General features: G+C 54.3%; 2 protein-coding genes and 1 long non-coding RNA gene across 14 annotated transcripts in view; 2 read left to right on the forward strand and 1 right to left on the reverse strand.

The window, feature by feature from the left end:
- Positions 1-6042, forward strand: LOC135968547 (uncharacterized). Its single transcript, XR_010583414.2, has 2 exons — positions 1-311; positions 3942-6042. It is a non-coding gene; the product is annotated as an uncharacterized lncRNA (long non-coding RNA).
- Positions 3911-10438, reverse strand: PIH1D1 (PIH1 domain containing 1). Of its 12 annotated transcripts, none has more exons than XM_005589905.4 (10): positions 10309-10438; positions 8465-8558; positions 8087-8153; positions 7078-7257; positions 5621-5682; positions 5445-5526; positions 4939-5068; positions 4631-4706; positions 4157-4300; positions 3911-4031 (listed from the first exon to the last, which is right to left on the reverse strand). In XM_005589905.4, exons 1-10 carry the CDS (start codon positions 10344-10346, stop codon positions 3990-3992), a joined length of 915 nt encoding a protein of 304 aa, XP_005589962.1. In that variant the 5' UTR covers positions 10347-10438; the 3' UTR covers positions 3911-3989. The 12 variants fall into 12 exon arrangements, with proteins under 12 accessions (XP_005589962.1, XP_005589966.1, XP_045235917.1 ...); XM_005589909.4 differs by having other exon boundaries at positions 10203-10438; XM_045379982.2 differs by lacking the exon at positions 10309-10438 and adding an exon at positions 10015-10060.
- Positions 10206-22049, forward strand: part of ALDH16A1 (aldehyde dehydrogenase 16 family member A1) — a 20671-nt gene continuing 8827 nt past the window's right edge. Inside the window, exons 1-9 of the mRNA XM_045379980.2 lie at positions 10206-10354; positions 17439-17541; positions 17923-18049; positions 18639-18817; positions 19414-19491; positions 20292-20473; positions 20558-20710; positions 21292-21477; positions 21812-21907. Coding sequence (XP_045235915.2) covers positions 10265-10354; positions 17439-17541; positions 17923-18049; positions 18639-18817; positions 19414-19491; positions 20292-20473; positions 20558-20710; positions 21292-21477; positions 21812-21907 — 1194 coding nt within the window. The 5' untranslated portion in view covers positions 10206-10264. The remainder of the gene's footprint in view (positions 10355-17438; positions 17542-17922; positions 18050-18638; positions 18818-19413; positions 19492-20291; positions 20474-20557; positions 20711-21291; positions 21478-21811; positions 21908-22049) is intronic.

The raw sequence follows: 22049 nt of genomic DNA on the forward strand, positions 1-22049 counted from the left end.
AGACCAGCCCATCTCCCGGCGCTGAGTCCACCTCCAGATCCAGGCCCCAGGAGGGTGATCCTTTCCCTACTACCTCCCCGCGTCGGGCCGCAAATGCATTTGGAATTAAATTTTCATGATGCGGCCCGCGGTGGGGTGGGAGGAGCAGACGGCGCGGCGGGCGGGCGCCAAGTACTGGGTGGCCGGGAAGCCACTGACCGCCACAGCCTCTCGCTTCCAGCCTTGACTGGCTGGGTCTCTGGGTCTCACAGTTTTGAGAAACCCCTGGGACCCCAGAACGAAGGACGCTGCGGGTCTGAGGCAGAACGGAGGTAGGAACCGGGACTCGTGGGGTGAAGTACCAGCGCGGGAGCCGCTCACACGCGCCACCCAGTGGCTGCAGAGTTCCCGGCCGGGGTGCGGAGGCGGTGGTTGCGGCTCGGGGCCAGGTGTGAGGGTGGAGCAGATGGTGAAGAGGAGGGAGTGGGAAGCGGGCCCCGCCGCTGCCAAAACCTGGGCCTTTGCCGAAACCATCGCCATGGAAACCAAGGAAGGAGGAAAGGACTCAGCCCCACACTTTTTCAAGACCTGGGAATGAGTTACTTGGCCTCCTCCAGCGGCTCACTGTCCCAACTACAAGTCCCAGCGGCCTCTGAGCCTCAGCGCTCGCTTGAGAAGGGCCGCGCACTCCGAGGGCCGCTGGGAGATGTAGTTCTCGGAGACAATGGGCAGGGATACGTTGCGCCCTCTGGTGGACAGGGCGCCCACGTTCGCTCCTCCGTTCCCGCGGCCGGCAAGACCCTACCTGAAGTCACTCCCACCCTGACCTCTTCCCCATCTTTTCTCCCCCTCCCTCCCAATTCACCCCATTGCAGACACATTGTGCTTGCCTGCCTACCGTTTCCTTCCTTCCTTCCTTCCTTTTTCTTCTTTTTCCTTTCATTCTTTCTTCCTTCTTTCCTTCCTCTCCTTCCTTCCTTTTTCTTTATCTTCCTTCCTTTCCCCTTCCTTCCTTCCTTTCTTTCTCTTTTTTCTTTCATTCTTTCTTCCTTCTTTCCTTCCTTCCTCCTTTCCTTCCTTCCTTCCTCCTTTCCTTCCTTCCTTCCTCCTTTCCTTCCTCCCTTCCTTCCTTTTTGAGACAGGGTCTCACTCTGTCGCCCAGCGGCAGCTCACTGCAGTCTCAACCTCCCTGGGCTCCCACCTCAGCCTCCTGAGTAGCTGGGGGACCACAGGTGTGCACTACCATGCCCCACTAACTCACGTTGTGCTTTGAGCATTTGCCACTGAAGTTCCTCCATCTACTTATGATCCTAGGATTCACTAAAGAAGAGGAGGGTCTAGACAATCACTTTTTTTTTTTTTTTTTTTGAGATGGAGTTTCATTCTTGTTGCCCAGGCTGGAGTGCAATGGCGCTATCTCGGCTCACAGCAACCTCTGCCTCCCAGGTTCAAGCAATTCTCCTGCCTCAGCCTCCCGAGTACATGGGATTATAGGTGCCTGCCACCATACCCGGCTAATTTTGCATTTTTAGTAGAGAGGGGGTTTCTCCATGTTGGTCAGGCTGGTCTCGAACTCCCAACCTCAGGTGATCCGCCCGCCTCGGCCTCCGAAAGTGCTGGGACTACAGGTGTGAACCACTGAGCCCAGCCTCAACAATCACTTATTAACTCAAGAAATATTTATCAAGGTGGGGCACTCCTGTAATCCCAGCACTTTGAGAGGCTGAGGAGGGCTGATCACTTGAGCTCAGGAGTCCGAGACCAGTCCAGGCAACAGAGGGAGATCCCATCTCTATAAAAAATATTTAAAGGCCGGGCGCGGTGGCTCAAGCCTGTAATCCCAGCACTTTGGGAGGCCGAGACGGGCGGATCACGAGGTCAGGAGATCCAGACTATCCTGGCTAACACGGTGAAACCCCGTCTCTACTAAAAAATACAAAAAACTAGCCGGGCGATGCGGCGGGCGCCTGTAGTCCCAGCTATTCGGGAGGCTGAGGCAGGAGAATGGCGTAAACCCGGGAGGCGGAGCTTGCAGTGAGCTGAGATCCGGCCACTGCACTCCCGCCTGGGCGACAGAGTGAAACTCCATCTCAAAAAAAAAAAAAAATTTAAAAATTAGCTGGGCATGGTGGCACCTGTAGTCCCAGGTACTTGGGAGGTTGAGGCACAACAATCACTTGAACTCGGGAGGTTGCCGATTGAGTCAAGATTGCACCACTGCACTCCAGCGTAGGCCTAAGAGCCAGAGTCTGTCAAAAAAAAAAAAAGAAAAAAGAAAAAAAAAAGAGAAAGAAAGAAAGAGAGAGAGAAGGAAGAAAGGAAAGGAAGGAGGGAGGGAGGGAGGGAAGGAAGGAAGGAGGAAGAAAGAAAAAAAGAAAGAAGAAAGAAAGAAAGAAGAAAGAAAGAAAGGAAGGAAGGAAGGAAGGAAGGAAGGAAGGAAGGAAGGAAGGAAGGAAGGAAGGAAGGAGACAGGAAGGAAGGAAGGATAAAGAAGAAAGAAGGCCGGGCGCAGTGGCTCATGCCTGCAATCCCAGCATTTTGGGAGGCCGAGGTGGGCGGATCACGAGGTCAGGAGATCCAGACCATCCTGGCTAACACGGTGAAACCCCCTCTCTACTAAAAAAATACAAAAAAAAACTAGCCGGGCGAGGTGGCGGGCGCCTGTAGTCCCAGCTACTCCGGAGGCTGAGGCAGGAGAATGGCGGGAACCCGGGAGGCAGAGCTTGCAGTGAGCTGAGATCCGGCCACTGCACTCCAGCCTGGGCGGGCAGAGCGAGACTCCATCTCAAAAAAAAAAAAAAAAGAAGAAAGAAAAGAGAAAAAGAAAGGAAGAAAGGAAGGAAGAAAGGAAGAAAGGAAGGAAGGAAGGAAGGAAGGAAGGAAGAGAAAGTAAGTAACTTCCACAGATGTACTGGGAAAGCAGCAGGAACAGCAGAAAGTAAGAGATGGGGGAAAATGGGTATGGTCAGGACACTGTTCAGTATGACTGGACTCCAGTTAGACGAAGAGGTCAAAACTAGGCTGGGCTCAGTGGCTCACACCTGTAATCCCAGCATTTGGGGAGGCCAAGGCAGGAGGCTCACTTGATGCCAAGAACTCAAGACCAACCTGGGCAACATAGCAAGACCCCATCTCTAAAAGAAAAAAAATGCAAAAAATAAAATTAGCTGGGCACAGTGGTGCCTGCCTGTCATCGTAGCTACTCAGAGGCTCATGTGGGAGGATCACTTGAACCCAGGAGTTCCAGGCTGTAGTGAGCTATATGATTGCACCACTGCACTCCATGACAGAGTGAGACCCTATCTCTCTCTCTTTTTTTCTTTTTGAGACAGAGTTTTGCTCTTGTAGCCCAGGCTGGAGTGCAATGGTATGTTCTCAGCTCACTGCAACCTCCGCCTCTCGTGTTCAAGCAATTCTCCTGCCTCAGCCTCCCAAGTAGCTGGGATTACAGGCTTGCGCCACCACACCTGGCTAATTTTTGTATTTTTAGTAGCGACGGGGTTTCACCATGTTGGCCAAGATAGTCTCAAACTCCTGACCTCAGGTGATCCACACGCCTCGGCCTCCCAAAAGTGCTAGGATTACAGGCATGAGCCACCATGCCCAGCGACCCCGCCTCTTAAACAAAAAAGTAAGCCATGACTCGAGGCTCAGATCACACAGAGCCTTGAGTGCGTGGCTGAGGGGCTTGGACCTTCTCCCAGGGCAGCTGGGGAGCTACAGGAGGGCGGTGAACAGGGAAAGTGCAGGGCCAGCTCTGGGGCCGGGGGAGGACTAACAAGGGGAGACTGGAGGCCAGGAGGCTTCAGGGAGGATCCAGGGGGAAGGATGAGGCCTGAGCTGGGGCAGTGACCTCTATGGGACTGGAGGGGCACAGCCCAATGTCCCTCTTCCCTCCCAACACCCACGTATCCCCAGTCAGAGGCAGAACAAAGGCAAAAATCTTTTATTTCAACTTTAAGGAAGCCAGCGGTTTCTTCCCATCTCGGAAGCACAGGGAAACACCCTGATCAAGAAGGCACCGGCAGAAGCGGCATGGCTACCATTAATTGCTGAGGAGACAGAGCAAAGAGAATGAGGATCCAGGACCCAGAAGTCCCGCCCCTGGTCCTCCTCCCTCGGAGCCAGAGTCCAGGCTCCCCAACGTCCCGGCTTCCCCGAACCGTCCCCCGGGCACCTTTCTCTTCCGGTGGAAGGCTGCCTTGCTCTCATCAGAGTTGATCTGCAGTGGGATATAAGCGTCCAGATGATACAGCTGCTGGGGGCCCCCCATCACCAGGCGGTTCTCCCCGATCTCCAGCGACAGCCCCAGGGCTCCATCCTGGAGAGGTGGTGGAATCAGGTCACCCTCCTCAGCAACAGGACGGTCACCTGGACCAAGCATGGTAGCCTCACATGCTGGGAAACTATATTTGAAGGGTCTAATCTCCCAGGGAAGAGGCAGAAGACAGCAATTACAAGTCTCAACAACCGAGCACTTACAATCCCTCGGGCGCCCTCAGGACGGCACCCAAAGGTGGCCTGTGGGCCTCCTGGGAGAGAGTACGCAGCTGACAAGTCCAGCAACAGCCCCTTGTCACTCTCGCTCAGAGACGGTCCCTGACCTTTCCAGACCTCATTCCCCTCCTCTGGCCCAGCGGGCAAAACTCACCAGTTTGGGGAGGTCAATTTCGGCCAAGAGGAGGTCGGGGGCTTCCAGCCACAGGTTCAGGTGAGGCTTTTCAGGGCTGAGGAGGAACAAGGTCCAGGGCCGAGCAGAGCTGCCGGGTCTTTGCCTGGCGTTCCCTTTCTCCCTCCAACCGGCCCTGGTGCCTCAGAACGCCTTCCCAGTCAGGAGTTCTCTCTCTTCCCTCTCTCAGTGCCCAGGGCCCCAGGGCATCACCCAGTGTCGGCGGATGGAGGGAGGGATTCCCAAGAGCGTTGAGGAAACATCAGACCGGGGATCTACCGAAAGCCCACCCTGACTCAGCTCTCCCAGGGGCCGGCGTGTACAGGTCCCCCAGCTCCTGGATCCGAGGACGCTGCTGCGAGCGGATGTTCTGCTGCGAGATGGAGCCCATGAATGGCCGGTTCTTCATCATGCGCCATTCTGAGGGTCAGGAGCGCCGTCAAACATTGTACAGGTCAGGGTTCCCTTTGCTCTCTCAGGAGGCCTTGCACAGCCAAGAGCCTCCCGGGATCGGCTCCACCGGCTCACCGGGACTCTTGGGATCTGACCACACTCCCAGGCTTGGCTCCAGGAAGCCCGCCCACCTTAGTCACGTCCCCTCCCATGATAAGCCCCAATAAAACCCAGCCCTGGAGATGTTCCTGGCCCCGCCCCTTCAGGGCGTCCAGACTCCACCCTCTCCCAGTAGCACAGACTCCAGGACACCCTGCCCAAGCCAGCCCCTCCTCTCCCAGGGGTGTCCCCCAAACCGCTCCTGGCTCCACTGTTTCCCGATGGCCCAGGCCCTGCCCCTCACCCGGATTCAGCTGCAAGTTGTATTTGTCCTCAAGGCCCTCTCTGGCGATGGTGATCACGAGCTCCCGCAAGAAATCGCTGTTCTGGGGTGACAGAGAGAGGGAAAAGACAGGCGGTGGCGGGGAGGGTAGGGGGAGAGACCCCTGCTCAGGCCTCACCCGCAGCCCCGCCCCCAACCTGCATCCTCCGGTAGAAGTCGCTGTTGACAGCTACGTCATAGGCGGTACAGCCCTGGCCTCCTGCGGGGAGAAAAAGGGGGTGAGGGCCCGCCAGCCCTCTGCAGGAAGCCCCCAGTCCAGACCCAGACAGGGAAGAAACATTCAGGGACAGCGGCCACAAGAAGCAGAGCCAGAGGCATCAGGAAGTGACAGCTGAGCACTCACTGTCCGCTCCGGACTGTCCGTCCAGCCTCCTCCCCAGCCTATCTCCTGTCCATCAGTGTAATGTCACTTGAGCTGACCCTATCCCTCCCCTGCTCACAGCTCTACTCTGGCTCCCCAGTGCTCCCAAGTGAAGGTCTGAGCCCCGCAAGCTTGGCATTGGAGACCCTGTGTCGTCTGCCCCTCCCACCTCTGGAGAAAATCTCATTCTTCTAGCAACCTTGGCCCTCTGAATTTATTTCAGTCACTCTCCATTACTGGCTGATCCAATCTAATCATTCTCTCCCATTTCCGGGCTGCTCTGCGTAGAACCTTCTTCTGTCTTTGCCTGCTGAACTCTTCCTGTTCCTTCAAATCTTATCCCACACCTCCTCCTCCAGGAAGCCTTCCCTGACCGCTTCATGTGGGTGACGAGCCCTCTCAAGGCTGTGCTGGGTGCCCCCCTCCAAAGCACCCTTTTGATACTGCATCCACCTCCTTGAGCCCTGCCCATGACAGGGAGTTTCTGGAACGTGGAATGTGAATTTGATAGGTCCTTATTCCCCAGGGCACTGCCTAGAGCTTGGTCCCAGAAAGCTTCAAGAGACATATGGAAAAAAGGACACAGAAGCAGAAACAGGGACAGAGGTGAGGCAAGACAAAGATGGAGACAGGGGAGAAGGGCAGAGGAGAAAACGGAATGAAAGAGAGAGCCACAGGCTAGGTGAAGTGGCTCACACCTGTAATCCCAGCACTTTGGGAGGCTGAGGCAGTGGATTACCTGAGGTCAGGCGTCTGAGACCAGCCTGGCCAACATAGCAAAACCCGACTCTGTTAAAAATACAAAAATTAGCTGGGCATGGTGGCGCACGCCTGTAATCCCAGCTAGTTGGGAGGCTGAGGCAGGAGAATCGTCTGAACCTGGGCAACAAGAGCAAAACTCCATCTCAAAAAAAAAAAAAAAGAAAAAAGAAAGAGAGAGCGGGCTCAGGACTAAAGCCAGGAGATCCACTAATGCATGAAGAGCACTCTGCCCAGGCCTCCCGGCCCTGGAGTGGGGCATGGAAAAGTGCCAGCCTGGTCAGGTGGCAGAACCAGGACTGCCTGGGTTTGGGATGCCCAGGGCACTAGAGATCTACCATAGGGAAAATCATCAGACTGGGGAGCCAGATCTCCAGGAGCTGAGGGAAGAGGATCCTGGGCCCAGGATGCTTGGGTTCTAGGGAAGAAGGGGCCTAAGCAGGCCAGACTCCTGGGTCCTCTGAGGGCACTGACTTGCATCCAGTTCTGCATGAGGCTCTCCCAGACTCATGGGGATGCGAAACCCAGCTTGGTCCTCCTCTAGCATCTGAAGCAGCTCCTCCTCGGTCACGTCGGCGGGAGGAGGGATGGAGAGGGAGTGGCAGATGTTGATGAAAACCTTCCCTTCTGAGGAGTTGGTCTTTATGCAGAAGCCTGGTGGGAGTGGGTTAGTCATGACAATCCTTTTCTGCACAAGTCCCAGTACCCATCCATTCTTTCCAGGCTCTCTTTTTCTTTTGCCCTATCCCCCTTTTTCTGGGTTTGTTCCACTCCCCACCCCCCCCCCTTTTTTTTTTTTTTTTGAAACAGAGTCTCACTCTGTCACCCGGGCTGGAGTGCAGTAGCGTGATCTCAGCTCACTGCAACCTCCACCTCCCCGGTTCAAGCAATTCTCATGCCTCAGCCTCCCAAGTAGCTGGGATTATAGGCGCCCACCACCACGCCTGGCTAATTTTCGTATTTTTATTAGAGATGGAGTTTCACCATATTGGCCAGGCTGATCTCAAATTCCTGACCTCAGGTGATCCTCCAGCCTCGACCTCCCAAAGTGCTGGGATCACAGTTGTGAGTCGCTGTGCCCAGCTTCTCTTCCTATCTTTGTTTTTGTTGTTTATTTCGTTTTGTTTTTGAGACAGAGTCTCGCTCTGTCACCCAGGCTGGAGTACAGTGGTGCGATCTCCACTCACTGCAACCTCTGCCTCCTGGGTTCCAGCAATTCTCCTGTGTTAGCCTCCCAAGTAGCTGGGACTACAGGTGCGTGCCACCGTACCCAGCCTCTTCCTATCTCTGATTCTCTGGCCCCCTATCTACTCCTACTCTGTCCTCCAACTCCTTTCTGTCCTAGGGTGATCTCTGTGGGTGTCTGCTCACCCCACCCCCATCCCAGGCCTTTATTTTCGTGTCTCTTTCCTTCCTCCTCTCTGTCCCCTGCCCCGGCCCTCCCTGGGTCTGCTGTCCCTCTCTCTCCGGTGTCCTTTCTCACCCGGCTGAGGCTGGATTTGTGTCGATTCTGGTCTGGTTGTCTGGGCTTGCTGGAGCTCCTTCGAGGCCTGTATAAAGTAAAACTACCTCCAGGCTTGGAGTCTGTGCCATCAGACCCCTCATTTGTTCCTCAAATGGAGCAATTCTTATCTATGAGAGCTGTGGATAACGCGAGAAATTGAACGGTTTAGGTCCCCTTTCTCCTTTGGGAACTAGAGGAACAACCGCAACCCCACCTAGCAAACTTGAAGCCCATCAACCTGAATTCCCCCAGGCCCAGTTCCCACCCTAGTGCATTCTGGCAACTGTAGTCCCATCTTTGAGCACCCCGCCAAAATCCCGGAATACTCAAGGATCCAGGGGTCCGGTCACTGTGCACCTGCAGCAGCAGCTCCTCAAATCGTGCCGAATCAGCACCCATCGTCTCCGCCTCGCTTAGCTCCAGTCCCAGCAGCTTCGGGTTCGCCATGGCCCTGGAAAAGAGATCTAAGCGTCCTCAAGACCCTCAGCGTGGGGAACTTTGCCCAGGATCCGAACCCCAGTGCTTGCTCTGGCCCTCAATCGACTCCGGATACCTATTATCCTGTTCAGAAAGCTAAGACTGGCCTAAGACTACAATTCCATTCAAGACCGAACACCGTCATCAAATCCGTTGGGAATCTGTATCTCTGGACGCGCTCTCCGTCCTACTTGCCGAATTGTAAACGAAGCCACACTTCCGGTCTATCCGTAAACACAAGACTCGAGTACGCCACACTTCCGAGTACCCCATGCGCACTCACAAGCTGGTATCGCGTTATTGACAAGCCACGCCCTTCGCATCAATCAAAAATAAACACCAAGGCGAATCCCTAAATGCCACACTTCCTGTATCTATGAAAGCCACACTTCCGGCTGGGCGCTGTGGCTCATGCCTATAGTCCCAGCACTTTGGGAGGCCAGGGCGAGAATCACGTGAGGCCAGGAGTTCGAGACCAGCTTGGGCAATACAATGAGATAACGTCCCACAGCCCATCTGTTTAAAAAAAAAAAAAAAGCGCCACACTTCCACTCTTTCCACAACCAAAACCGGCCCCGTTACTTTGCAGTGAAGGTTGCATTTTCAAAACCTTAATCTCAATGTCCATCCTAAAAGGTACCCTTTTTATCTTTGAATTATCACTTCCTGCCAGATCTAGCTCCGACCCCTAGTAAATATAATTAGAACTGAAAGCTGCACTTTCAGGCTGGGAGTCTGAGGTAGGAAGATCGCTTGAGTCCAGGAGTTCGAGACCAGTCAGAGCAACATAGCAAAATCCTGTCTCTACGAAAAAAAAAAAAAGGAAAAAAATAGCCAGACTTGATGGCATGCGCCTGTAGTCCCAGCTACTGTGCAGGCTGACGCAGGGGAAACGTTTAAACCGGAAAAGTAGAGGTGACAGTCAGCCGTGATCGGACCACTGCACTCCAGCCTGGGCGACAAAGGGAGACCCTATCTCAAGAAAATAAAAGGTAAAACAAATAAAACTTGCACTTCCTGCTACTATAAAACAAGGCACTGGGAAGACGCATCAATACGACGACCCTTTTTTTTTTTTAATTACTTTTTTTTTTTTTTTTGAGACAGGGTCTGCCTTTGTCACCCAGGCTGTAGTGCAGTGGCGCGATCTCGGCTCACTGCAATGTACGCCTCCCGGGTTCAAGTGATTCTCCCGGCTCAGCCTCTTGAGTAGCTGAGATTACAGGCGCGTACCACCACAGCTCAGCTCATGTTTTTAGTAGAGACGGGGGTTGCACCATATTGGTAAGGCTGGTCTCGAACTCCCGACCTCAGGTGTTCCACCTGCCTCGGCCTCCCAAAGTGCTGAGATTACAACCGTGAGCCATCGTGCCCGGCCACGCCGATCCTTCTAAATCCGGAGCCCTCCCAATTAATCGCAAATTACCTACATCCCTGGCTCGCCTTCCTCCCCGTTTTAAGCAGTGCGCATGCTCCAAAATACGCTTCCCCGTAGGCTGGGCCAACGGGTCCTAAGGCAAAAAGTGTGGGCGAGGCTGCTCTCTGTATCTCGTAGCCCCACCCCATTCGCATTAGTCCCGCCCCTTTGGGCTGGAACGGGAGGTGTGGCCCTTCGGACCTCAAGGTTCCCCTTAACACAGAGCGCCCCACAGTCTTCGCGGAAAGCGTTCTGAGTAGGCGATGGCTGCGACGCGTGCAGGGCCCCGCGCCCGCGAGATCTTCACCTCGCTGGAGTACGGACCGGTGCCGGAGAGCCACGCATGCGCACTGGTGAGAGCCTGCCCGGCCGGCGCTGCCCGCTGCGTTACCCAGGCCTGGGCGCCCGGTTTTTCGCGGGGAGTCCCGTCATCCACTGCGGCAGCTCAGCAACTCCGCCTCTCTCAGTCCCCGTGATTCCCGCCGCCCAATAGGATCGCGCCCTGTAGGACGCTCCCTTGAGCCTTGGCGGTGGCGGCTTCGGCCTTTTAGTCTGTTCCCATCTTCCCCAGTGGTTCTCTTGCCCCTTGATCCTGAACTTCTCGTGGTGTTTCCGCGGTTTTCCCGAACTCCTCTAGACGCTTTCGTGATTCCTCAGGGTCCCCTCAGAACCTGACGCGCACCACCAGACCCCTTAAGGTTCCTGTGGGGCTCCGGCGACCCACAACCTCCATTGTCTTTCCACGACTCTTTAAAACATCCTATGGCCTTCATGGGCCTCCGGAGCACCCCAGACCTCCTGAGGGACTCCCTTGATCCCCTTGATTACCTGGAGACCTTCAGAACTTCCATGGAGCCCCCGTGATCCCATAGGACCCCTCAATACTCGTGGGGTTCATGTGCCCTCATGGGAAATCTCAGGAGCCTAGAATACATCAGGACTTCCGGTTTGGGTTTTTTGTTTGTTTTTGTTTTGTTTTGTTTTTGAGCCAGGGTCTCACTCTGTCGCCCAAACTGAAGTGCAGTGGCGTGATCGCACCTGTTGATCACTGCAGCCTCAACCTCCTGGGCTCAAGCCGTCCTCTCACCTCAGCCTCCCAAGTAACTGGGACCAGAGACGTGTGCCACCACTCCCAGCTAATATTTCTACTTTTTCTAGAGACAAGGTTTCAGCATGTTGGCCAGTCTGGTCTCGAACTCCTGGCCTCAAGTGATCCACCCACCTCGTCTTCCCAAAGTGCTGGGATTACAGGCGTGAGCCACTGCACCCAGCCACATCAGGACTTCCTGTAATTACTTATGGCCCCTCACAAAACTCTCACGGGACTCCTACGATCTCTCTAGCTCTCAGAATGTCCCACAGGGTTCCCATGATTGTTCAGGAACCCCTGAAGTCCTCATGAGGGTCCCATGATCCCCTGGGGGTCCTCAGAACCTCCCTAGGACTCCCATGATCCCTCGGAGGCCCCCAGAACCCTCGTGGGGTTCCTGCAAATAAGTAGGGCGCCTCGAACTTTCTGTCATTTCCCCAGGCACTCTCAGAATTCCCTCACGGGGCTCTCATGATTCCCTAGGGCCCCCCAGTACCCAGGTGGGAGAAGCTTAGGCTTCTTTGAGGGGGAGGGCAGGAGGCCAGAGCAATGGCCCAGGTGGAAGAGACTGGATCAGAACCCTGGCACAGCCTAGCACTTGGGGAGGCCGAGACAGGCAGATTGCTTGAGCTCAGGAATTCGAGACCAGCCTGGGCAACATAGTGAAACCTGGTCTCTACTAAAATACAAAACACTGGGCCGGGCGTGGTGGCTCAGACTTGTCATCCCAACACTTTGGGAGTCTGAGGCGGGCGGATCACCTGAGGTCAGGAATTCGAGACCAGCCTGGCCAACATGGTAAAACCCCGTCTCTACTAAAATACAAAAATTACCTGAGCGTGGTGGTGTTTGTCTGTAATCCTAGCCACTCGGGAGGCTGAGGTGGGAGAACTGCTTGAACCTGGGAGGCGGAGGTTGCAGTGAGCAGAGATCACACCACTGCAGTCCATCCTGGGCAACAGAGCAAGACTCTGTCTCCAAAAAAAAAAAAAAAAAAAAAACCAAAAAAAAAATGGCCGGGCGCGGTGGCTCACGCCTGTAATCCCAGCACTTTGGGAGGCTGAGACGGGCAGATCATGAGGTCAGGAGTTCGAGAACAGCCTGGCCAAGTCAGTGAAACCCTGTCTCTACTAAAAATACAAAAAAATTAGCTGGGCATGGGGGCAGACGCCTGTAGTCCCAGCTACTCGGGAGGCTGAGGCAGAATTGCCTGAAGCCAGGAGGCAGAGGTTGCAATGAGCTGAGATCGCACCACTGCACTCCAGCCCGGGCGACAGAGTAAGGACTCTGTCTCAAAAAAACAAAAACAAAAACAAAAAAGAGAGAGAGAAATGTAAATTAAACCCACAATGAGCTATCACTATGCACCTAAATGGCTAAAATGTAAAAGACTAGCCATACCAAGTGTTAGGTTTTTTAAAGGGAAGGCGAGGGTGAAAGAAAGACAGGGACCGAGGAGGTCTACGGCAACACAGGTATATTGCAAAAACCTGCGGAGATGGGGTACCAGCTTAATGCTGGAGCCCACCGCTGCTTACAGGCTAGGCAGGCAGGATATTGACAAGGCGTTCCTATGATCAGGCGGTTTGGCCCTTTTTCTGCTGGGATGTGATAGGTTGTTCCTGGGAACTTTGCTCAGCAGGATATGATAGAGATATTCCTTCAGTTGGAACTTTGCCTGGTGGGGTATCATAAGAAAGTCAGGCAGCCAGACGTGGTGGCTCACACCTGTAATCCCAACACTTTGGGAGGCCCAGGTGGGCGGATCACTTGAGGTCAGGAGTTCGAGACCAGCCTGGCCAACATGGTGAAACCCCATCTCTACTAAAAATACAAAATTAGCCGGGCATGGTAGCAGGCGCCTGTAATCCTACCTACTCGGGAGGCTGAAGTGGGAGAATTGCTTGAACCTGGGAGGCGAAGATTGCAGTGAGCGGAGATCGCACCACTGCACTCCATCCTGTGCAACAGAGCAAGACTCTGTCTCAAAAAAAAAAAAAAAAAAAACAGAAAACAAAAAATTAGCCAGCGGTGGCGGCGCACACCTGTAGTCCCAGCTACTCGGGAAGCTGAGGTGGGAGGATCACCTGAGCCTGGGAGGTGCAGTGATCATACCACTGCACTCCAGCCTGGGTGACAGAATGAGACCCTGTCTCCCCTGAAAAAAAAAGAAGTTGAGGCCAGACAAGTGGCTTACACCTGTAATCCCAGCAGTTTGGGAGACTGAGGCAGGAGGATCTCTTGCGCCTAGGAGTTCAAGAGCAGCCTGGGCAACATGGTGAGGCAACATGGTGAGGCCCCATCTTTATTAATATAAAAATAAAACGGCCGGGCGCGGTGGCTCAAGCCTGTAATCCCAGCACTTTGGGAGGCCGAGACGGGCGGATCACGAGGTCAGGAGATCGAGAGACGATCCCGGCTAACACGGTGAAACCCCGTCTCTACTAAAAAATACAAAAAAATAGCCGGGCGAGGTGGCGGGCGCCTGTAGTCCCAGCTACTCGGGAGGCTGAGGCAGGAGAATGGCGTAAACCCGGGAGGCGGAGCTTGCAGTGAGCTGAGATCCGGCCACTGCACTCCAGCCCGGGCGACAGAGCCAGACTCCGTCTCAAAAAAAAATAATAATAAATAAAATAAAATAAAATAAAACATAAAAAGTGAAGCTGAGACTTGGACTTGAGCCCTTGCATTTCAGACCCATGTTCTCTGGGCCAGACTCAACCAACAAACATGTTTTCTTTGGCCTAAACTTTATTTTTGAAAATGTGAAATGCTGGACAATTGATTCCATGTAAACATCCGGGAGGTCCTCTTGAAAATAAAATTCCAAAATGTGTCAAACTTTGGCTCAACTTCCCTGACAAAAATCATCTGGAACCAATAGCTCCTGTCTTTTCAATGAATCGCAAGCTCCTCTTCTCATCCAGGCCCTCTTCTCAGGCCTCCTGGAACCCTCTGGACATTCTTTTGGAATTTTGTTTTTCTTTTGGGGGAAAATTTTCAAACTTCCACAGAATAATTAGCCTTTATTTTGAACTCCTATTTACCCATCACTCTGCTTTGACCATCATCAACATTTATCCCAGTGCTGTTTCCTTCTGTATTTTCTTTGGAGTAATTTAAACAAATCCCAGATGTCACAGTATTTTCTTTTCTTTTTTTTTTTTTTTTTTTTTGAGACAGAGTCTTGCTCTGTGGCCCAGACTGGGGTGCAGTGGCCGGATCTCAGCTCACTGCAAGCTCCGCCTCCCAGGTTTAGACCATTCTCCTGCCTCAGCCTCCCGAGTAGCTGGGACTACAGGCGCCCGCCACCTCGCCCGGCTAGTTTTTTGTATTTTTTAGTAGAGACGGGGTTTCACCGTGTTAGCCAGGATGGTCTCGATCTCCTGACCTCGTGATCCGCCCGTGTCGGCCTCCCAAAGTGCTGGGATTACAGGCTTGAGCCACCGCGCCCGGCCACAGTATTTTCCTATAAATATTTGAATCCTTTCTTCTAACAGATAAGAGTTCATTTTGTTACAAGACTACCATGGTCTGTTACCACACTTAACAACATTAACTCATTCTTTTTGTTTTTGTTTTTTGTTTGTTTGTTTGAGACAAGGTCTTACTCTGTTGCCCAGGCTAGCGTTCAGTAGCACAATCACAGCTCACTGCAGCCTGGAACATCTGGGCTCAAGCAATCCTCCCACCCCAGCCTCCTGAGTAGCTGAGACTACAGGAGTGTACCACCATGACTGGCAAATTTTTCATTTTTATTTGTAGAGATGGGGTCTTGCTGTGTCTGTCCAGACTAGTCTCAAACTCCTCGGCTCAAGCAATCCTCCTGTCTCAGTGTGGGAAAGTGCAGGGATTACAGATGTGAACTACCATGCCCAGCCAAAAATCGTTCTTTAATGTCATCTAATGGCCAGTTCATGATCAAATATCCCTGACTATCTCACAGATGTCTCTTTTCCCTGTGGATGTTTGAGTTTGGAACTTCTAAGTAACTTTTTTTGCTTTAAAGAGAAAACAGAAGTCAAGCATGGTGGCTCATGATTGTAATCCCAGCACTTTGGGAGGCTGAGGTGAGTGGATCACCTGAGGCCAGGAGTCTGAGAGCAGCCTGGCCAACAGGGTGAAAATCCATCTCTACTAAAAATATAAAAATTAGCTGGGCATGGTAGCGGCCACCTGTAATCCCAGCTACTCAGGAGGCTGAGGCAGGAAAATCACTTGAACCCAGGAGGCAGAAGTTGCAGTAAGCCAAGATCGCACCATTGCACTCCAGCCTGGGTGACAAGAGCGAGACTCTGTCTCAAAAAAAAAAAAAAAAAAGAAAAGGAGAAAGGCCAGTAGGAGAAAAATCAGGAATATGTGACATCAGAGATGCTAGGAGAATCTGTAGAAGGAGAAAGTGAGCAGTGTGTTTTGGATTTAGCAGCAGAGAAGATGTGACCAGGATGAGAAAGAAATATGGAGGAGAAAGCCGGGCGTGGTAGCTCACGCCTGTAATCCCAGCACTTTGGGAGGCCGAGGCAGGTGGATCACAAGGTCAGGAGATCGAGACCATCCTGGCTAACATGGTGAAACCCCGTCTCTACTAAAAATACAAAAAAAAAAAAAAAAAAAAAATTAGCCAGGCACGGTGGCGGGTGCCTGTAGTCCCAGCTACTTGGGAGACTGAGGCAGGTGAATGGCGTGAACCCGGGAGGCGGAGCTTGCAGTGAGTAGACATCGTGCCACTGCACTCCAGCCTGGGCGACAGAGCGAGACTCCATCTCAAAGGAAAAAAAAAAAAGAAAAGAAAGAAATATGGAGGAGATGTGGTGAGTGAGATATGGTTAAAAAAAAAAAAAAATTTTTTTTTTTTTTTGAGACAGAGCCTTGCTTTGTTACTCAGGCTGGAGTGCAGCGGTGTGATCTTAGCTTATTGCAGCCTCCACTTCCTGGGCTCAAGTGATCCTCCCACCTCAGCCTCCCAGGTAGCTGGAACTACAGGCACTCACCACCACACCCGGCTAACTTTTTGTATTTTTTGAAGAGATGAGCTTTCACCATGTTGCCCAGGCTGGTCTTGAACTCCTAGGCTCAGCCCACCTCAGCCTCCCAAAGTGGACTCCAAATAGGCGCCACTATTGTGGCACCAGCCCAAGGACTCAGTTGAGACTCTAATTGAATGAATTAAAGATGTTAACACGTCTGTAATCCCAGCACTTTGGGAGGCCAAGGCAGGCAGATCACTTGGGGTCAGGAGTTCAAGACCAGCCTGGCCAACATAGTGAAACCCCATCTCTACTAAAAATACAAAAAGCGAAATTAGCCAGGCGTGGTGGCGGGCGCCTGTAGTCCCAGCTACTCGGGAGGCTGAGGCAGGAGAATGGCTTGAACCCGGGAGGCGGAGCTTGCAGTGAGCCGAGATCGCGCCAATGCACTCCAGCCTGGGTGACAGAGCAAGACTCCATCTCAAAAAAACAAAAGGGGGCCGGGCGCGGTGGCTCACGCCTGTAATCCCAGCACTTTGGGAGGCCAAGGCGGGCAGATCACAAGGTCAAGAGATCAAGACCATCCTGGCTAACACGGTGAAACCCCGTCTCTACTAAAAAATACAAAAAACCTAGCTGGGCGTGGTGGCGGGCGCCTGTAGTCCCAGCTACTTGGGAGGCTGAGGCAGGAGAATGGCATGAACCCAGGAGGCAGAGCTTGCAGTGAGCCGAGATCATGCCACTGCACTCCAGCCTGGGCAACAGAGCGAGACTCTGTCTCAAAAAAAAAAAAAAAAGGAAAAATGTTCTAGAACTAGAGAGTGGTGATGGTTGCACAACACTGTAAATGCGTAGAATGCCTCTAAACTGCTGAAGTGTATACTTTGAAATGCTGTATTTTACCACAAACTTTTTTTTTTTTTTTTTTTTTTTTTTTTTTTTTTTGAGACGGAGTCTCGCTCTGTCACCCAGGCTGGAGTGCAGTGGCCAGATCTCAGCTCACTGCAAGCTCCGCCTCCCGGGTTCACGCCATTCTCCTGCCTCAGCCTCCCAAGTAGCTGGGACTACAGGCGCCGGCCACCTCGCCCGGCTAAGTTTTTTTTTGTATTTTTAGTAGAGACGGGGTTTCACTGTGTTAGCCAGGATGGTCTCGATCTCCTGACCTCGTGATCCGCCCGTCTCGGCCTCCCAAAGTGCTGGGATTACAGGCTTGAGCCACCGCGCCCAGCCAAACTTTTTTTTTCTAAAGCAATAAGAGGAAAAGAATTAGCTGATGGAGCAGAGGGAGACAGATGTCCCCTCCTAGAGGATTCTGGGTAGGGGTTGAACTGCCCCAGCTCCTCCCGAGCCCCTTTCCAAACTGTCTCTACCTCCCCCCAGGCCTGGCTGGACACCCAGGACCGGTGCTTGGGCCACTATGTGAATGGGAAGTGGTTAAAGCCTGAACACAGGACTTCAGTGCCTTGCCAGGATCCCATCACAGGTACGAGATGTCCCCCAGTCATTAGTGGAAGAGAAGTATCTGTGCCCTGTAGCCCTACCCACCAACACCCATTCCCCTTGCCTAGGGCCCTGAGGGCAGGAAGCAGCTGGTGGTGAGAGAGGGACTGCAATGTCTGGTTCCTTCTGAAACCAGTCACCCTAGTTATGGTTCCGGGTCTCTGTGGAGGCTTTGTGAAACTGCTGTCTGTGAAAATCCCTTCCTTGCGCTGGAGGTGATCATAGCCGTGACCCAGCAGAGAATGGGGACCAGCTTTACACCCTTGGGCTGATCCAGGCTCCGAAAATCTCAGCCCCCTCCAGACCTGACATGGGCTCCCCACCATCTCTCCTCCCATCTGAGTCCCTCCACTTTTCTCCCCAGGAGAGAACTTGGCCAGTTGCCTGCAGGCACAGGCCGAGGATGTGGCCGCAGCCGTGGAGGCAGCCAGGACGGCATTTAAGAGCTGGAGTGCCCACCCTGGCGTCGTCCGGGCCCAGCACCTGGTCAGGTGATGCAGCTGAGGTGTGGACCCTGGGAGGCGGGGACCCCCAGCATCCACTTGAGACCATGGGAACAAAGGCTATTTCCCAAGATCCCACTGAATTAATTTGCAGCTAAGGCTCAGATTCCCAGTATGTGCTGGGGGCAGTAGTGGTCGAAACATGCATCCGTTGTCCACTATTCAGTGGGACTAGAAGCCGCGAAGCCTGTACTTCACAGGACTCTTGAAGCGCATTGGGGCTCCATTTCTCAGCAGTTCACTGGAGCTGGTGAAGCCCCTAAATCCATTTCCTAGCTGCTTTGGGGGCAGCTAGAGACAAAGATTCCATTTCCCAAAATGCAATTGGGGTTAGAAGCTAAGACTCAATTTCCCAGAAGCTTCAGGGATTTCCAGCGGCCAAGACCTTTACACAGCATCCTCAGGTTTGTGTTTCCACGGCTACAATTCCCACAGATCTTCACTGCCCTTTGCCCCAGGTAAATGGTGGGGATGCCTCGGACTCATGGGGATTGTAGTCCAGGTATATAGGAGCAGTCCAGAACTCTGTGAGCCTGAGGCCTGTTGGAAAATGAGCACCCTCTTGCTTTCTCCACAGGCTGGCCAAGGTGATCCAGAAGCACCAGCGACTGCTGTGGACCCTGGAATCCCTGGTGACTGGGCGGGCTGTTCGAGAGGTTCGAGACGGGGACGTCCAGCTGGCCCAGCAGCTTCTCCACTACCATGCAATCCAGGCATCCACCCAGGAGGAGGCACTGGCAGGCTGGGAGCCCATGGGTGAGACCCTGGAGTCCCTAGCCCTCTCCTCTCACATGACCCAGCAGTGCCAGCTCCAATCCCCTCATTCTTTTTCTTTTAGACAGAGTTTCGCTCTTGTCACCCAGGCCGGAGTACAGTGGCGCAATCTCGGCTCACCGTAACCTCCGCCTCCCGGGTTCAAGTGATTCTCCTGCCTCAGCCTCCCGAGTAGCTGGGATTACAGGCGCCCACTACCACACCCAGCTAATTTTTGTGTTTTAATAGAGAAGGGGGTCTCACCATGTTGGTCAGGCTGCTCTCCAACTCCTGACCTCAGATGATTCACGCACCTCAGCGTCCCAAAGTGCCTGGGATTACAGGCATGAGCCACCACGTCCAGTCCCCTCATTCTTTTTCTTTTTCAGACAGGGTCTTTCTCTGTCACCCTGGCTGGAGTACAGTGGTGCAATTATAGCTCACTATAATTGTGAGCCTTGACCTCCTGGGCTCAAAATCCTCTCACCTCAGCCTCCTAAGTAACTGGGACTACAACCATGCACCACCACGCCTGACTGTTTTTTTTTTGTTTTTTTTTTGTTTTTTTTTTTGTCTCTCGCCTCATTTTCTTCTTGCAGGAGTAATTGGCCTCATCCTGCCACCCACATTCTCCTTCCTTGAGATGATGTGGAGGATTTGCCCTGCCCTGGCTGTGGGTAAATGATGGCCTGGGGGGTCCTGACTCTTGGGTCTGAGAAAGGCGGGGATTGTCAGGCCCAAACTCGAGTCTGAGAGACAAGGGGGCTGGAGGCCTGGACTTCTGAGTCTGTGGGAGGAGGGGTTCAGGGTCTGGACTCCTGGGTCTGAGGGAGGAGGGGGCTGGGGGTCTGGACTCCTGGGTCTGAGGGAGGAGGGGTTTGGGGTCTGGACTCCTGGGTCTGAGGGAGGAGGAGGGGCCGGGGGTCTGGACTCCTGGGTCTGAGGGAGGAGGAGGGGCTGGGGTCTGGACTCCTGGGTCTGAGGGAGGAGGGGTTTGGGGCCTGGACTCCTGGGTCTGAGGAAAGAGGGGCTGGGGGGTTGGACTCCTGGATCGGAGAGAGGAGGGGCTGAGCCTGGACTCCTGGGTCTGAGGGAGGGGCCGGGGGTCTGGACTCCTGGGTCTGAGGGAGGAGGAGGGGCTGGGGTCTGGACTCCTGGGTCTGAGGGAGGAGGAGGGGCTGGGGTCTGGACTCCTGGGTCTGAGGGAGGAGGGGTTTGGGGCCTGGACTCCTGGGTCTGAGGGAGGAGGGGTTTGGGGCCTGGACTCCTGGGTCTGAGGAAAGAGGGGCTGGGGGGTTGGACTCCTGGATCGGAGAGAGGAGGGGCTGAGCCTGGACTCCTGGGTCTGTCAGAGGAAGGGCCGGGGTCTGGACTCCTGAGTCTGAGGGAGGAGGGGCCGGGGTCTGGACTCCTGAGTCTGAGGGAGGAGGGGCTGTGACTTGGACTCCTGAATTTTTGAGCTGCTCCGCTTCCCCAGGCTGCACTGTGGTGGCCCTCGTGCCCCTGGCCTCCCCGACGCCCCTCCTCCTGGCCCAGCTGTCAGGGGAGCTGGGCCCGTTCCCAGGAATCCTGAATGTCATCAGTGGCCCTACCTCCCTGGTGCCCGTCCTGGCCTCCCAGCCTGGAATCCAGAAGGTGGCCTTCTGCGGAGCCCTGGAGGTACCTTCAGGACAGGGGTTGTGGTGGAACGTGTCTGGGGGCTGCAAAGCTCCTCCCGCGGCTGAATTGTCGGGGGGTCCCTAGGAAGGCCGTGCCCTTCGACGGACCCTGGCGGGTGAGTGTGCGGAGCTGGGCCTAGCGCTGGGGACGGAGTCGCTGCTGCTGCTGACAGACACAGCGGACGTCGACTCGGCTGTGGAGGGTGCTGTGGACGCCGCCTGGTCCGACCGCGGCCCGGTGAGACCCGTGCACTCCTGTCCCCTCACACCCTAGAGGCTGTAGGTGTCTGTCTCCAGGCCTTGGGGTCCTGAGTCTCTGTTCATTTTATTTGTTGGGTTTTTTTGTTTTGTTTTGTTTTTCTATATGTGTTCATTTTTATTTATTTATTTATTGATTTATTGAGAGACGAAGTTTTGCTCTTGTCGCCCAGGCCGGAGTGCGATGGCGCGATCTCAGCTCACTGCAACTTCCACCTCCCGGGTTCCAGTGATTCTCCTGCCTCAGCCTCCCGAGTAGCTGGAATTACAGGCGCCCACTACCACACCTGGCGAATTTTTGTATTTTTAGTAGAGACGGGGTTTCACCCTGTTGGCCAGGCTGGTCTCAAACTCCTGACCTCTGTTGATCCACCCGCCTCGGCCTCCCAAAGTGCTGGGATTGCAGGCGTGAGCCACCGCGCCCGGCCTCTCTGTTCTTCAGGACTGTTGATTTATCTGAGTGTCCATGTCCCTAGTTTTCCAGCCTCTGTCTTCACTCTTCAGATCACCAACTTGCTAGAGTGCAATGGCGTGATCTCCTGACGCCCTTTTTCCTCACAGGGTGGCCTCAGGCTCCTTATCCAGGAGTCTGTGTGGGACGAAGCCATGAGACGACTGCAGGAGCGGATGGGGCGGCTTCGGAGTGGCCGAGGGCTGGATGGGGCCGTGGACATGGGGGCCCGGGGGGCTGCTGCATGTGATCTGGTCCAGCGCTTTGTGCGTGAGGCACAGAGCCAGGGTGCACAGGTGAGGCAGGGGTCACAGACTGAGGGTGTCTGAGGAGGAGGGACCTGGAGACCCAGCTCCTGGGTCCGAGGGAAGAGGGAGCAGGGCGTGGACAACTGGGTCTAAGGAAAGAGAGGCTGGGAGCCTGGACTCCTGGGTCTGAGGGAGGAGGGGCTGGGGTCTGGACTCCTGGGTCTGAGGGAGGAGGGGCTGGGAGCCTGGACTCCTGGGTCTGAGGGAGGAGGGGCTGGGGTCTGGACTCCTTGGTCTGAGGGAGGAGGGGCTGGGAGCCTGCACTGCTGGGTTTCAGCAGGAAGGGACTGGAGGTCGACTTCTAGATCATTTCTCTCCCTAGGTGTTCCAGGCTGGCAATGTGCCTTCAGAACACCCATTCTATCCTCCAACCTTGGTCTCCAACCTGCCCCCAGCCTCCCCATGTGCCCGGGCAGAGGTGAGCCCCTGAGGTCTGTAGAGCTCCTACCCACTGCCAGCCAAGGGCAGCAGCTCCGTGCCTGCCGAAGCCCCTGGGGTGACCGTGTGACCCGGGCAGGGGGCTGCTACCTGCTCTGGGCCCCTTCCTGGTGGGTGGGCCC

This window comes from Macaca fascicularis, chromosome 19 (assembly GCF_037993035.2).
Source record: "Macaca fascicularis isolate 582-1 chromosome 19, T2T-MFA8v1.1".
NCBI classification, from domain to species: Eukaryota; Metazoa; Chordata; class Mammalia; order Primates; family Cercopithecidae; genus Macaca; species Macaca fascicularis.

Excerpts from the sequence above, each read along its gene's own strand:
- PIH1D1 (XM_005589905.4), bottom strand. The coding sequence starts at position 10,346 with ATGCGTGGCTCTCCGGCACCGGTCCGTACTCCAGCGAG. Across the intron at positions 5,527-5,620 it reads ACTTCTACCGGAGGATGCAG|AACAGCGATTTCTTGCGGGA; the intron begins GTTGGGGGCGGG and ends CTGTCACCCCAG. Across the intron at positions 4,301-4,630 it reads AAATTGACCTCCCCAAACTG|GATGGAGCCCTGGGGCTGTC; the intron begins GTGAGTTTTGCC and ends CCACCTCTCCAG.